Genomic DNA, 14,587 nt, shown 5'->3' with positions numbered 1-14,587 from the left:
AGACAATTACAACCTCTCCTGGTTACCCCTGAAACCATAAGGCAAAGACGTAGCTATCTAGCTCCCTGAGAATGTGACTCATCAGTGCAAGTGGGAATTGAGATGAAGACCCCTTAAAAGTCTATAAATCTTAATACATGTGTAGGTGCTCTAAGAGATGCAGTGTATATGCATGTGTGTGCACATGTATGTACAAACGTGTGTGTGTGTGTATCTTTCTGATTAATCTTTTTTTTTTGTAGGGGGGAAGGCAGGGCAGTTGGGGTTAAGTGACTTGGCCAAGGTCACACAGCTAGTAAGTGTGTCAAGTGTCTGAGGCCAAATTTGAACTCAGGACCTCTTGACTCCAGGGCTGGTGCTCTACTCACTGCACCACCTAACTGCCACTGTGTGTATCTTTCTAATGACTCCCAGATACCACGCACACACATCTATTATTGTCGTTGTCATCATAGTCTTCACCACCACCACCACCATCATCATCATCATCATTCCTTTATTTCCAATTGCCTCTTTCCACCTAGATGACCTACCAAAACTTCAAACTCAACATATCCAAAACTAAACTCATCTTCATTCCCTAACCTCTTTCTTACCTTACTTTCTTAATTTTTGTGGTTGTCACCGTTGTCTTTAGTACTATTACCCAGTGTCACCTTGGAATTGTCTTTGACTTTTTTCCTAAATCCTCTTCTAATATTCAATTCAATCCAACCAGAATTTATGAAACATCTATGACACAAAAGGCTTTGTTCTAGGCATTGGGATACAAAGACAAAAAAGAAAAAACAGTTCTTGCCATCAAGGAAGATATTAAAAAAAGATTTAAAAGATAGAGGTAGATATAATAGATAAATATCCTAACAGTAGGAGGACCAGGAAAGGCTTCCTGGTGGAGGTACATTCCAGGTGTGTAGGACAGTCTATCCAAAGACAGAGGCAAGAAATAGACTGCCAAGTTCCAAGAGAAAACTGTCCTTTAGATAAATGTACTGAGAGAAACTGTCTGAAAGCAGCTTAAAGGCAAAAGTACTGACTAGAGGTAGAAATAGTCATGATACAGTGTTGTCCACCAATTCATTTTATTGTTGTTGTTTGGTCATTTTTTAGTCATGTCTGATGCTTCGTGACCCCTTTGGGGTTTTTTTTGACAAAGATACTGGAGTGATTTGCCATTTTCTCCTCCAGTCCATTTTATAGATGAGGAAATGGAGGCAAACAGGGTTAAGCAACTTGCCTAGGATCACACCCCTAATAAGTGTCTGAGGCCCAACTGGAACTCAGAAAGAAGAGTCTTCCTGACTCCAAATCTGGCATTCTATCCACTGTGCCACAGAGTTTTGAAATATATATCTGAGAAATTCTAAAGCAGAGAATTGTTTGGGCACTGTTAGGTGTGAGCCTGCAGAGAGTACACTATTCAGGTTAAATTTTAGGATGAAATAAAGCACTTGTAGTACACTGAACAATTAATAAAATTTTGTCTGAACACAGCAAGTATATACAACAAGGAGGTAGTGACACTTATCTTGTATAGATAATCCCTTCCTGGAAACACATCTGGTTAGCAGGGAAGGATATGGTGATCTGAATGGTCTTCAGACAGTTTTGTCACTATTTGGTGAAAACTAATCCCTGTTGCACTCTTGTTATGGGAGGAAGGGGAAGTCATGGCAGATGTTGGTCCTATCACAAACACTATGGGAAAATTGTATATTTTCTTTTTGTCCATCAAGATATTCCATCTTCTGACACCAAGCATTCTCAGTGGCTGTCTCATGCTTGTTATGCTCTCCTTTCTCATCTCTGCCCTCTGCTTTCCCTGGATTCATTCGAATCCCAGCTAAAAATCCCACCTTCTACAAGAAGCCTTTCCCAATCCCCCTTAATTCCAATGCCTTCCCTCTGTTGATTTCCAGTTAATTCTATATGTACTTTGTTTATAAATAGTTGTTTATATGTTGTCTTCTAATTAAATTGTGAGCTTCTCAAGAGTAGGAAGTATCTTTTACTTTTCTTTATATCCTCAACACTTAGGATGGGGTCTGGCACATAGCAGACACTTAATAACTGTTTAGTGACTGACTGATTATATTACAGCTGGTAAAAATGTGGACTGTGTATTTATCAACATAAGGTAGAGATAGGTCACTACTTTGAGGCATTAGAAGCAATAGGAGAAGAAAGGAGATTAGAAGATGAGAAGCCAGAGATCAGAAGAATGAGAAGATACAATAGTCACCTAAAGAGAGAAACAAACCAGAGAAGAATCAGATGATAAGGGCAGATGCTTCATGCTGGGTCAGTTGAGAAAACTGACTAAAGGCCAGCAGGCTTCTGCAGCTGCTGAAAGCCCATTGGAGAAGCAGAACTCTGGGGCCATGTAAAGAGCTGGCTACGCTTGCTGCTCTTTAGCCCCATCTAGAGTTCAACAGCTTACTAAGGTCAGAAAAGCCCTGCAGATGCTCTGGGAGCTGATTGGTGGAAAACAAAATCCTTCCCTCATGCGAAGAGCTGGCTGGGCTAATTGCCCTCTAGCGCCATCTACAGACTAGAGAGGGGAAACCTCTGAGGGGCTTGACTGTGGTGTCCTCTACCATCCTCTACTGTCTGAAAGACAGAGATATTCTTCAAAGCCCCAGAGAACATGGCTGAGGAACTTTTCAGTTCTCTGACTTAGAGTGCTTGTCCCTGAAATATATATTCAGTGCACAGCATTATAGGTCCTGGCCTTAGGGTTACCATTTCAGTGAAAGAGTGTAATGATGCTGCATTACTATTAGAATTTGGCACGGCTTTGGGGACCAAGAAGAGCAGAGAAGTCTAGCAGAAGATCATATAGAAAAGCTCAGAAGAGAGGCAGAGAACACATGATACAGAATGGAATTCAGGCCTGTGGTCCAGAGTTATGAGTTACTCCAAGCACATATGCCTCCTAGCTAGATTTTTGTAAGGGTCTGTCCATTCTTCCCCACAGACACTGTGCCCATTGGTGAGCAGTCTATACCTTTTACAATCAAATCTTCCTCAAATCGCTCCTCAAAAAATTGCCAAAGGTATGGGTTTGAATTCAACGTTGGATAATTACGATCTAGGTGATCCTGTGAAAGTTATTTTAATGGTTGTTTGTCTCAGTTTCCTCATTTGTAAAATGGGAATGCTAATACTACCTTTGTTGCTGTGAGATAACATATGGAAAGTGCCTTACAAATTTTTAAATGCTATTTAAATTTGCTATTCTATTTCATATTACAGAGTTTCTTGAATGCTAGGCTGAGGACTTTAGTAGATAAACTTCTCAAGGTCGGCTACAATTTGGTTCAAACCTCCTTTCATAAAATTGCTTGTCAAATAGTCTTTCAACCAAACCTGAGCTATTTTATCTTTTACCCAACTGGGCCTTCTTCTAATTCTGCCTTTTGCAAGACTTCCACCTTACTTGTATCGAACTCCCCCAAATCAAGCATGTCCCCTTCATAAATCCTTCCACACACTCCCACCAGCCCACTCAGATGTGAAAGCCTTCTCACATTTCTCACAGCCCCTTCCTTCACCAGGGCCTTTCTTATCACCTCCTCCCTTGTAACACAGTTACCACCAGACAGTATTTATCTTTTCTTGCGTCCCATAGTGAGCTTCTTGCTAGCAGTTTTGTTTCTTTGTATCCTTTTTGGTCATTTTTTTCCCAGTCCTGTCAGACACCATCTGGGATTTTCTTGGCAAAGATACTGGAGTGGTTTGCCATTTCCTTCTCCGGCTCATTTTACAGATGAGGAAACTGAGGCAAACAAGGTTAAATGATTGTCCGGGGTCACGGATAGTATCTGAAGCCGCACTGGAACTCAGGTCTTCCTTACTCTGCACCAGGAGCTCTATTTGCTCCCCATGTATCCTTAGGGCTTTGCAAACAGTAGGTCTCTAATTTGGGAGAATCTAGGCTCAAATCCTAGTTCTGTGGCTTACATCCTTCTTGGCCTTACACAAGTCATTTCACTTCTGTGGACCTCAGTTTCCTCATCTGTAAAATAAGGAGGCGGGACCAGATGACGTCTACGGTCCCTTCCAACTGTGATAGTCCACGACCTCCATGTTGTTGATTGAATGAATGAACGAATGAATGAATGAATGAACGAATGAACGAACGAACAAATTAATCAGTGAAAGGATAAAAGAGCAAATGGGGGCTCACTGTGCGCACATGAAGGGGGTAAAGCCAGCGCCCGCGGGATTAAGCCGAGGGGGCAGGCTCGCCACGCACAACGAGCTAGGCGGGGTGCGCGGCGCAGCCGGAGGCCGGAAGTTGCGCGGCCTCTCTTCCGGCACGGGGAGATGACGCGCGGAGCTGGCACTTCCTGGTTGAGCTGTTCACGGCGGAGCCCCGGAGCGGGGACTGCCGGGGGCCGGCGGGCGGGCAGGGATGCACCGCCGCGGGGTGGGCGCCGGCGCCATCGCCAAGAAGAAGCTGGCTGAGGTGACTCCCCCGGGCCTCCCGGGAGCGGAGCTCCCCATTCGTGCTGCGGTCCCCGAAGCTAGGCACCCCCATCCCACTCCACCTCCCCAGGCTGGACCCCTCATTCCTGGTTCCGGCGACCCCCAAATCAGGCCTCCGCCCCCTCCCTTTCTGCTTTTCTGGTGCCGGTTACCCCAGGCTGGGTGGGGAACCCGAACCCCAAACTCCCCATTCCCAGGCTCATCCTGATGTTATTCTCCCACAGGCCAAATATAAGGAACGGGGCACTGTCCTGGCCGAGGACCAGCTGGCCCAGGTGAGCTGGTTGGGGTCATAAGATCACAGAATTTGAAGCTGGAAGGGACCTTGGAGACCGCGTAGTCCGAGGCCTTCTTTTTACAGAGGAAGACGAGGTCCTTAATCCAAGTCCTCTGACTTTGAACCCAAGGCTCCTTCCACTGCCGCAGGGGTGGAGGCTGGTTTAGCTCGCTCGGTTACATGCTGAGAACTGGAGAGTACGAGGGGCTTTTGTTTACATCTGACTTTTCCAGGCAGGTAGGTGGCTCAGTGGCTAGAACACCGGCCCTGGAGTCAGGAGGACCTCAGTTCAAATTCTGCCTCAGACACGAACTTGCTGTGTGACCCTGGGCAAGTCACCTGATCGTTAATGCCTCCTCCCCCCAAAAAGGGGGACTCTCTTTACACACTGGCACTATTTTTCTTGGAGCTCAACCTCTAAAATTGGAGAGGCAGTGACAAAATATCCAGGTTCGAAAAGACTTGGGCAAGTCAGTTTTATTATCATTATTTGTTATTCATTATCTCTTTAGGAGGATTATAAGGTTATGGGAAAGGAGGGTGAGGGGGATTTGTACATTTCCTAATATGTAAAAACATTATTAAAATGATTGACATCTATTACTCACATAACAATTACATAAACACACACAGAGGTACTCACAAAAGTATCATTAACTTTGCAGGTCAGAGATACTGTAACATGTATATGAAACAAAAGCCATTTCTAATCATCTTCTTGAGCTATCATTTATATATGGATTTAAGGTTTGCAATGCACTTAACATGTTACTCTTTGCTGCTATGGAATTCTGACTCTTCTAAAGGAGATGACAGGTGTAAATCAATTAAAATTTCTAAACATCATACTTAAGAAAGGATCATACTCATTTACTTTGGGAGGAGGTCAGCCTGGGGAATAAACCAGTGGTTTTTCCTGGCAGGGTGAAAAGTGCAGGTAAAGAAGTATGTATAATACAAAACAACATATAATTTCCAAATTGTTTTTACGTGGCTTTAGAAAGCGGTCAAAAATACACTTACCCCTTAGCTCATGCCTAAATTTAGTACTCTCCCTGGCTTATCAATAGTGGAAATTCCATGTATCTAAAATATTTTTTACCTCATTTCTTATAACAAACCAGAGGCTCATTTCTTCCAATGGCAGTTAGATAGGAGTAAAGAAAAGGAGGAAAACAGGTAAGAACAGAAGGTGGACGCTTCTAACTACTTTCAGCCTTCCCTCGGCCTCTGGGCCAGAGGTCCAAATGCTGGCACCTGCCTGTTGCTTAACTGGGCTGCCCTTCACATTCACCTGTGTCCCCTCCACAGATGTCAAAGCAGCTGGACATGTTCAAGACCAACTTGGAAGAATTTGCCAGTAAACACAAGCAAGAAATCCGGAAGAATCCTCAGTTCCGGTTGCAGTTTCAAGACATGTGTGCCACCATTGGGGTTGATCCTTTGGCCTGTAAGGCATTACCCCTAGGGGTTCCGCTACACCTCAGAATTTCAGAGGAGTAGGGTATCAGTTAGGGGTCATTATTAATTCAGTAACTCTTAGGGGGAGAACCAGAGGCTCTGTCCTTTAAAGAGCCCTTCAGCAGATGGGGAAGAGATAGTTCTTGGCCTGAAGAAACTGTCCATTTAATAGAGAAAAAATAGATTGTGGTATACATTAGGTGGGTTGCTTGTTATTACTATTTATGGATTATCATCAGATTTTTTAATATCATCCCTTTATTACTCTTCCTCAACATCTTCCAGGTCACCTCTTCTATCAGTCTGTCTTTATATGCTTACAAAAGGCAAACCCATTTTCACACGTTAGGAAGGGACATCTACTGTGTTCATGTAATACATTCCGAGCCAAGTAGAAATGGTGTTTTAAATTATCACCGTCACTTTGCTTATCTAGTAGTAGGGACCACCATATAAGTGTTGAAGGGTTATTGAGTAAAGGACTGAGCAAGAGTTAAAGGCTTCTTATAGGAGAGGAATTGTGAGGAGAAGGTTATGGAGTAGCAGAGTAACCTTGGCTTTTCTGCTTCTTTTCTTCAGCTGGAAAAGGATTTTGGTCTGAGATGCTGGGCGTTGGAGACTTTTATTATGAGCTGGGTGTTCAGATTATTGAGGTGTGCCTGGCACTGAAGCATCGGAATGGAGGTGACCAAACCACAAACACTTATGCCACTTTGCCTCTCAGGTCCATCTCATCCATGTCCCTGCTCATCAGTTCTTAAAGAAACTGTTTTGAAGGCTTAGTCGATCCATTTTAATTGAATCCATGACAAGTCTCCACATCTAAGGATAGGGGATAACATCTTTTGCTCTTCATGGCATTTTGACAGTCTGATGTCTAGTTGTTGAGGGGAAGAGGCCTAGGATATAGGTCAGGCTTGGTCCATGACATGCTCTCTAACCTAGAAAAAGTCAATCTTTCTGGGCAAAATTCCCAATTGATAATAAAAGGACTGTCAATCTTGCCATGCTGGATTAGCTGTCAAGCCGTCAGCAGTGTGACAAAATAGTCTATTCAAAAACTGCTAAAGGGGACAGGGCCCAAGTCCAAATTCCTATCCTAACCAACTTATGCAGAGTTAATCCAACGTGGTCAACAAAATGGTAAACACTTGGGCCTGGGATTTTTATTGGTGTAGGAAACTCCTCGGTGAATAAATACCTTTACCAGTGCAGTTAGCACCTCTACATCTTGTAGTCTTAAGGGTACTGCCTAGAGCAGGGATAGGGAACCTTCGGCCTTAAGGCCACATGTGGCCTTCTAGGTCTTGGGGTGTGGTCTTTTGACTGAGTCCAAGTTTTACAAAACAAATCCTTTGTTAAAGGGATTTGTTCTGTGAAGTTTGGATTCAGTCAAAGGGCCACACTTGAGGACCTAGAGGGCCACAAGTGGCCTTGAGGCTGCAGGTTCCCCACCCCTGGCCTAGAACATTGAAAGGTTCAGTTACTTGCACAGGATCACACAGTTAGGATATGTCAGTCAGAACCTGAACTCAACTCTTTCTGACTTGAAGGCCAGCTCCTGATCCACTAAGTTAAGATAGCCAAAATACCTGTATGCCTGTTGGCTATAAATTGGGTATGGCCTTAGTGTCAGTAAAAGATTTTGAACTTTTTAGAGGAAAGACTGTCCTTAATTTTCTATTCTCAAGTCTTATGATCCTCAAAAAATGCCTCAGTCCTGTTGGCCCTAATGGTTCCCATTATGTACCCATGGTTGGTTATTTGAGGGGTGGAGGGAGAAGGGCAAAAGGAATTCAGTAACTTGGGGGACATTTTTAGGCCCAAGTTCAGTAATTAGGGTGACTCCTGTGAATGGGTGCTGCTCGTACAGGAATTCTGTCCATCTGATTTGTACTGTCCCATCCCCTTAGGTCTGATCACTCTGGAGGAACTACACCAGCAGGTGTTGAAGGGAAGGGGCAAGTTTGCTCAGGATGTCAGCCAGTAGGTATTTCCTTCCATTCCTCTGGGGATGAGGTAGAATTCTTTAGAGATCAAATATAACCACTTTGGATTGAAGTCCAGTCTTACCTAGAGAAAAGTTGAAGAATAGCTTGGCTAATTGCTGGTAACTTCATCTTTTCCTGTCCATATAATTTCTGGCAAAGGAGACCAGGATAGATATAAAGGAAGACAGTAAATTAGTATGTCATGGGATATAAATTGACTTAGTTGACCTGAAACAAGCATTTTTAACCTTTTCTGTGTTTCCCCTTTGGCATTCCGATGAAGCCTATGGACCCCTTCTTAGAATAATGTTTTTGAATTAATAAAATAAAGGACATAAGATTGCAAAGACCAATTATATTGAAATACACTTAACAAAATATTTTTAAAAACACAAGTTTATGGTCCCCAGTTCAAGACCCCCTTGACCTAAGGTATTCCTAACCTTAATTTGGGGGAGGATAAGAGGTTGATTGTGTATTATACATAGTGATATATGGTAGGTTCTCAAGGAGCCAGCCCCCAAGTATGAGAGCATGGAGCAGTAGATCTTCAGAAAAGAAGGGAACAGTAAAGGATTGCTTGCCATACATACTACCCAGACCCACTACTCATCGAATATGAATGAAGAGAGTGTGAAAGGATGAGGCTCAAGCAGCTCTTGTAACAGCAGTCCTAAGGGATTAGAGTAAGCACACCAGCAGACCCTGACTTCCCTTCTCCATAACTGGTCAAAGATGCCTTCTTCCTAGGCCGGGGGAGGGAGTGGAGATAGAAGTTTGGATTCTTTGCTGAGTGGGGTCACAGGATTGACACCTCTAGCCCTGGAATATCTTAAGCCATTTAGGGTTCCTTCATGCTTTCACACTAGCGAGCCAGGGGCAGGACTAAAGGGGTAGGAGTGGCTGGTCTTGTCATTCAAGTGCCTTTGAATCACTTCTCCCCCACCTCAGAGATGACCTCATCCGGGCCATCAAGAAACTGAAGGCCCTGGGCACCGGCTTCAGCATCATTCCTGTGGGAGGCACTTACCTGGTCCAGTCAGTTCCAGCTGAGCTCAACATGGATCATACTGTGGTGCTGCAGCTAGCAGAGGTACTCCCCCGCCCCCCAGCTCAAAGGTCAAAGGAGACAGCCCCAAACACCTCAACTCCCCCATTTCTCCTTGTATCTGTCCTCTCCACACTCATCAAGTCTGTTCATCAAGGGTCAGTCAGTCAGATAACAGGTCCATAAAGGATAGGGTCTGGACCTGGACCTCTGCCTGGGTGAGGAGACTTCCTCCACAATCCCTTCTCTGCAACCTCTATCTTAGGGGAGCTGCCTAGAGCACGAGAGGTTGTGACTTGGCTCAGATCACATAGGCTGTACTGTCAGCTTCAAGAAGCAAGGCCACTAAAACCAAACTGCCCCCAGGGACAGTGTGAAGTGAACTTCCTTTGCCATCAAGACCTGGTGTTTATTGCTGTGCAACCCTGGGCCTCAGCATCCTGATCTGCAAAATGAGGGAAGTGGACTCAGCCTCTAAGGTCCCTTCTAGCTCTAAATGTTTTTTAAAATGATAAATTATTTGTAAGTACGAGCTAAGAGGCAAAGATTTCTTGTGGGTGGAACGTAATAGCTGAGACCATAGCCAGCCATCTGAATGATCCCCTCCCCAATTTTTCCCTAAAACAGTAAACTGATATAAGTAGAAGTACAATCTAGCTCACAGAACAAAACTAGCCAACATTTTGCTTACCATCCTACTGTTACCCTTCCTGGGATTTGACCTTTCTAACTCAGGAATGAAATCAACATACACTGTGCCCCTTGGGCTATGCCCAGTTATCATTTTCTCTACCTCCGATCTAATCCAAGTCCTTTTTCCTGGGATAAGCGTGGGGAAACCATTGTGCCAGGTTGCGGGGGTGGGGAGGGTCAGGTGGAGGCAGAGAGTCCCTGCTGATTGGTCCATGTTCTTCCTCCCTCCAGAAAAATGGTTATGTGACAGTCAGTGAGATCAAAGCAAGTCTCAAATGGGAGACAGAGAGAGCTCGGCAAGTGCTGGTAAGTGTGCTTAGAGTGGTTAGGAGAGATGAGACCCTGAAGTACCCGTGCTAGGCAGAGAACTCATCCTTTTAGTTCATTTTGAGGAGTAGCAATAGGGTCCTGAGCCTTGTGTATTATCCATTGGCTGTCTTTCTTTTGGTGTTCATTCTGTCTTCACCAGTGGTGATAAATAACCCTAATATTTCTCTTAAGGCAGGGGTTCTGAATGGTTTTTTTTTTAATATTTTGATAATGATTTTAATAGAATTGCTTTCTTTTTTTTCATATATTGGTATTTGTATTTAAAAAACATTCTAAGAAAGGATCTGTAGGCTTTGCCAGACTGCCAAAGAGGGCCAGGACACAAAAAAGGTTAAGAATGGTTGCTCCAACAAAATAAATGGGTACTATACCTTTCCTGGGCTAGGGTTACTATGTAACCATCAGTGTGTACAGGAAGTCAGGTTGCTACTGGGGGACCTCTCTTGGTCCTTGAGAAGCCTGACCCTAGGATAATTGTCAGATTACTTAAATTTTGCATGTATTGTATGTATGTGTGTCTATATATGCATGTGTATTCATGTGTGTATACTGGAGCAGTCTTGAGAATGAAGGGAATTAACAGTATATATCATTACACAGCATAGGTGCTAGTTTATATGTGTAATAAAATTTTGTATCATTGTCTTGGGTTTTAGCCTCTACCACTAATGAGCTGGCTGATTTTTGACAAGCCAATTAACTAACATCCACGGGCCCCAGAGAGATCATCTATAAAATGCAGATGATGATAGTACTGGAAAGCAGGAGACTAGATCAAACGGCCTCGAGATCCAACTCTAGGATTTATGAGCCTGCCCTCTTCTCTTCCGCTACAAGCAGTTATTCATCACTTTTTAATTCCTCAGAGCCCTTTCTACACCTCTTTTGGTACAGTAGAGCACTGAGTTTAAAATCAAAGGGCATGGATTCAAATTCTGCTTCTGCTACTTCTTATGCAGCTGGGCAAGTCTTTTCACCTCAGGCTTTAGTTTCCTCATCTGTAACCTAGGTAAGGCAATAATACTTACACTGTCCACTTCACAAGGTGGTTGTGAGGAAAGCCTATTGTAAACCTCCAAGTACAATGCAAATATCAACTGGGAAGATAATGTGAGGTGGCAAGGACCGGGATTATTCCAGTTTTGCTGATAAACAAGATTAACTTGCTCAGTAATCTCAGGCATTTTACATTGTCCCATCACTTCATGATCTTTCCAATATCTCATGCTAAGACTGGTCCTCAATCTCCCTCCCACACCCCAGGCAAGTAAGAGGCATTTTCTGCACTTTGGTTAAGGAACAAAGCCGAACGCGTAATTCCAGACCAAGCAGTAAGCAGAGGGAAGGTAGAGGTGAGGGTGGTGATGGCACTTATCTGCCATCATTTAGGGTGAAAACCCCATTGAGGCAAGAGCAGATTTCAGTTTGGCTGTGACTCCTTCCTACACTTCCTCTGGAGACTACTCCAGCTCACTCTCCTTATAATCAGTCATTGCAAAGAACCTCGGACTTCATCTAGTCCAGTCTACACCCGAACAACACTCCTCACTGGACCATCCTAAACAGGTGGTCACCAGCCACCACCCGAAGGCCTCCAGGAATGAGGAACCCACTACTACCCAAGGATGCTCATTCCACTTTTGAACAGATCTAATTGTTCAGAGGTTTTGTCATGATATAGGATGAATCTTCCTCTCTGCAACTTCCATTCAGTACTTCCAATTCTAGCCTTTGGGGCCAAGCAGAGTGTCTAATTTTCCTCCATTGTCTGCCCTTCAAATTCTTGAAGATAGCAGTCTTATCCATCTTCTCTCTGTTCTCCAGGCTTGTCAAATGAGCCTTGTGTAGCAGAGTCTGCAGTCATCCTCACCCCTCTGGATTGCCCTCCTTTAGAGAAAATCTAGCTATTCAATGTCCTTCACAAAATTTGGTACCCAGAATGTAACACTATATTCTGTGTTCTGACCAGGGTGTGCTTTCCTTTTTCTAGATTGTGTTTCTCATAATGCAGTCTCTGCCTGATGTGTCTTAAGAGCCTCTAAAACCTATCTTTTTCATATAAACACTTGTCCATTCTATCCCCAGGAGCACCTACTGAAAGAAGGGCTGGCCTGGCTGGACCTGCAGGCTCCAGGGGAAGCACATTACTGGCTGCCAGCTCTCTTCACAGACCTGTACTCCCAGGAAATCACAGCTGAGGAAGCCAGGGAGGCCCTCCCCTGATTCTAGGAGGAAGCAGACCAGTGAGAAGAGTGGAGGAAGACAGGGCAAGATCTACCAAGGCAGCCTGAACAATAAACATTTTTGTAAGAAAATGGTGGTCCCAAGTTGCCACTCTTCCTCAAGGTTTTTTAATACCTAAGGTTTTCCATTAATGGAGGAACATTCTTGTAACTACTATCATCCCTGGCACTTTTGTATTCTTTTTTGTTTTTCAAAATACTATTATCCTAATAATAACAACAACTGTGGAAGAGGTAGGGCAAAAGTGGAAACTGAGGCCCAGAAGTATAGGGTGGAAATTCTATGAATTCACAGATGAGTTGAGCCCAGGAATCCGGTTCTGTCTTCCAGCCCATTCTTTCAAGTGCTTCGTAAACATCTATAAGGATGCAAACCATAAACAAGCCTGTTTTTTACTAGCTTAATGCTCATTCATTGATTTGTCAAATCAAAGTCTTTTGCTCCCCAGAAGTCTTCACAGAACTGTTTCTTCACTCAGCACAGGAGTTATTAAATAAATAATAAGAATAGGATGCCAGAGTATCACCCCAAAGTAGTTCTGGATTATCCACAAAGGGGCTCCTCTTAGTCCAAGACAGTGGCTAGGGGACAGAAACGTCATTTAGGCAAATAACCATTTCCTTTACTATCCTCCCCTGCCCGCCCCACCACCCCAAGACTCGGGCTTCTCCATCTTGGGGTAAGTTTTCCACAAGCCTGACTGAAACCGAGACAGCTTTCACCCCACTAAACCATATCCTGAAGTAACAGAACCAGTTTCCAGCAAAGATTCTAATAGCTGCTAACTGGGAGGCTCCCAGGTGCTTCCCACCCACCCCACCCCCCCAGTCTGTCTTCCAAGAACAATAGCCAACGGTTCCCCAACAATTTAATGGACTTTTCTGCATTGTCTTCAAAGGTGGCAAGCTCTATTATGGTGACAGATGCTCCTTGTCCATGTAGCCTAACATGCCAGTTCCATTTTATTCTCTGTACTCTATCCATATGCCTGGCAATGACATAGTACCCAAGGGCTAGGTACCATGCTCATCTGAGGTGGTCCTAATGGCCCCTTCCACACCCACAGCAACCTCCTTCTGCCAAAACAAACTTTATTGCACAAAAAATCATTTATGTACAGTCAGATATAAAGATGTCTCTTTGAGTGACTTCTGTGCATATATTTTCTCAACTCAAGATTAGAGCATAAAAGTTGGGCCACAATGCCAGAGGAGAGGTGCTCTGCTCATGGCAGGATCAGGGAGAGGATTGTCACTTGGAAGTAGAAACACTTAAATGGCAGAAAGACAACACTGCATCTATAGACCAAGAACACTCATCCACAACCCTGTGCCTGCTCCAACCGAGGGAGTTTGGGGGCTGAGTCTAGTACTCTTCCCAGACCTATGCATCTGGTAGACTAGCAGCCTTGAAACTTGTTTTGAGTGGAATAACAACCAATCTTGACTAATGGTTGCATGTGGTTCTCTTCCTACTCCCCAAGCCCATTTTACCCTGTTTGTTTCCTGCCCTACATCTCTTCCAAAGAATTCTCCCCCTGTTGCCCAATAAGCTCCATCCCCACAATGGTAAGTGTTTAGGTTAAATATAGTTCTAGGTTATTCTAGAACCTCAGATCTAAAGTATATATTATCTGACTCATGAGGCAGAGGCCCTTTAAACTCTGACCTCTCTCTTCCACAGAATCCAGTCATTCTCCCTCACAGGTAGTTAGGATGCTGACCAAAGCCTTAGGGTTAGCTAGACAGCTGTGTGGATGATGCCCCTAAGGGGAAACATAATACAATAGGAAGCTTGGGGCAGAGCCAAAATAGGGAGGGGAGATGCCCAGCACTACAGTGAGTGCTTAAAGCATGTCTTTCTCTGTTAACCAGCCAGAAGGATCCATACAGCTAAATAAAGCTAGGGAGAGTGAGAGCTAGCCCTGCAAAGCATCCAACTGAGCCAGCGGATGAGTTCCCCTCTGATGTTCTCCTGCCAAGAGTCAACATTTGGCAGCGTGCACAGCCCAGAACAAAGTCCTCCAGTCTTAGTCCTGTTTCCCCTCTGCTA

The 14,587-nt window shown here is 44.1% G+C and overlaps 1 protein-coding gene across 1 annotated transcript; it reads left to right on the top strand.

Annotated features, from left to right (window-relative positions):
• The first annotated feature begins 4,346 nt into the window (after positions 1–4,346).
• SNF8 (SNF8 subunit of ESCRT-II) lies at positions 4,347–13,683 on the top strand. Its single transcript, XM_036755995.1, has 8 exons — positions 4,347–4,471; positions 4,716–4,766; positions 6,080–6,218; positions 6,809–6,913; positions 8,143–8,215; positions 9,172–9,313; positions 10,193–10,267; positions 12,377–13,683. The coding sequence occupies exons 1-8, from the start codon at positions 4,418–4,420 to the stop codon at positions 12,512–12,514; spliced, it is 777 nt and encodes a 258-aa protein (XP_036611890.1). The 5' UTR covers positions 4,347–4,417; the 3' UTR covers positions 12,515–13,683.
• Positions 13,684–14,587: the final 904 nt, after the last annotated feature.

This window comes from Trichosurus vulpecula, chromosome 4 (assembly GCF_011100635.1).
Source record: "Trichosurus vulpecula isolate mTriVul1 chromosome 4, mTriVul1.pri, whole genome shotgun sequence".
In the NCBI taxonomy this organism is placed as follows: domain Eukaryota; kingdom Metazoa; phylum Chordata; class Mammalia; order Diprotodontia; family Phalangeridae; genus Trichosurus; species Trichosurus vulpecula.
This window is presented reverse-complemented; position numbering and strand designations above follow the sequence as displayed.

Bases quoted from the DNA above. Each gene is read 5' to 3' on its own strand.
- SNF8 (XM_036755995.1), top strand. From the start codon at position 4,418: ATGCACCGCCGCGGGGTGGGCGCCGGCGCCATCGCCAAGAAGAAGCTG. The intron at 4,767-6,079 runs GTGAGCTGGTTG...TCCCCTCCACAG, and splicing joins CCGAGGACCAGCTGGCCCAG to ATGTCAAAGCAGCTGGACAT. The intron at 6,219-6,808 runs GTAAGGCATTAC...TCTTTTCTTCAG, and splicing joins TGGGGTTGATCCTTTGGCCT to CTGGAAAAGGATTTTGGTCT.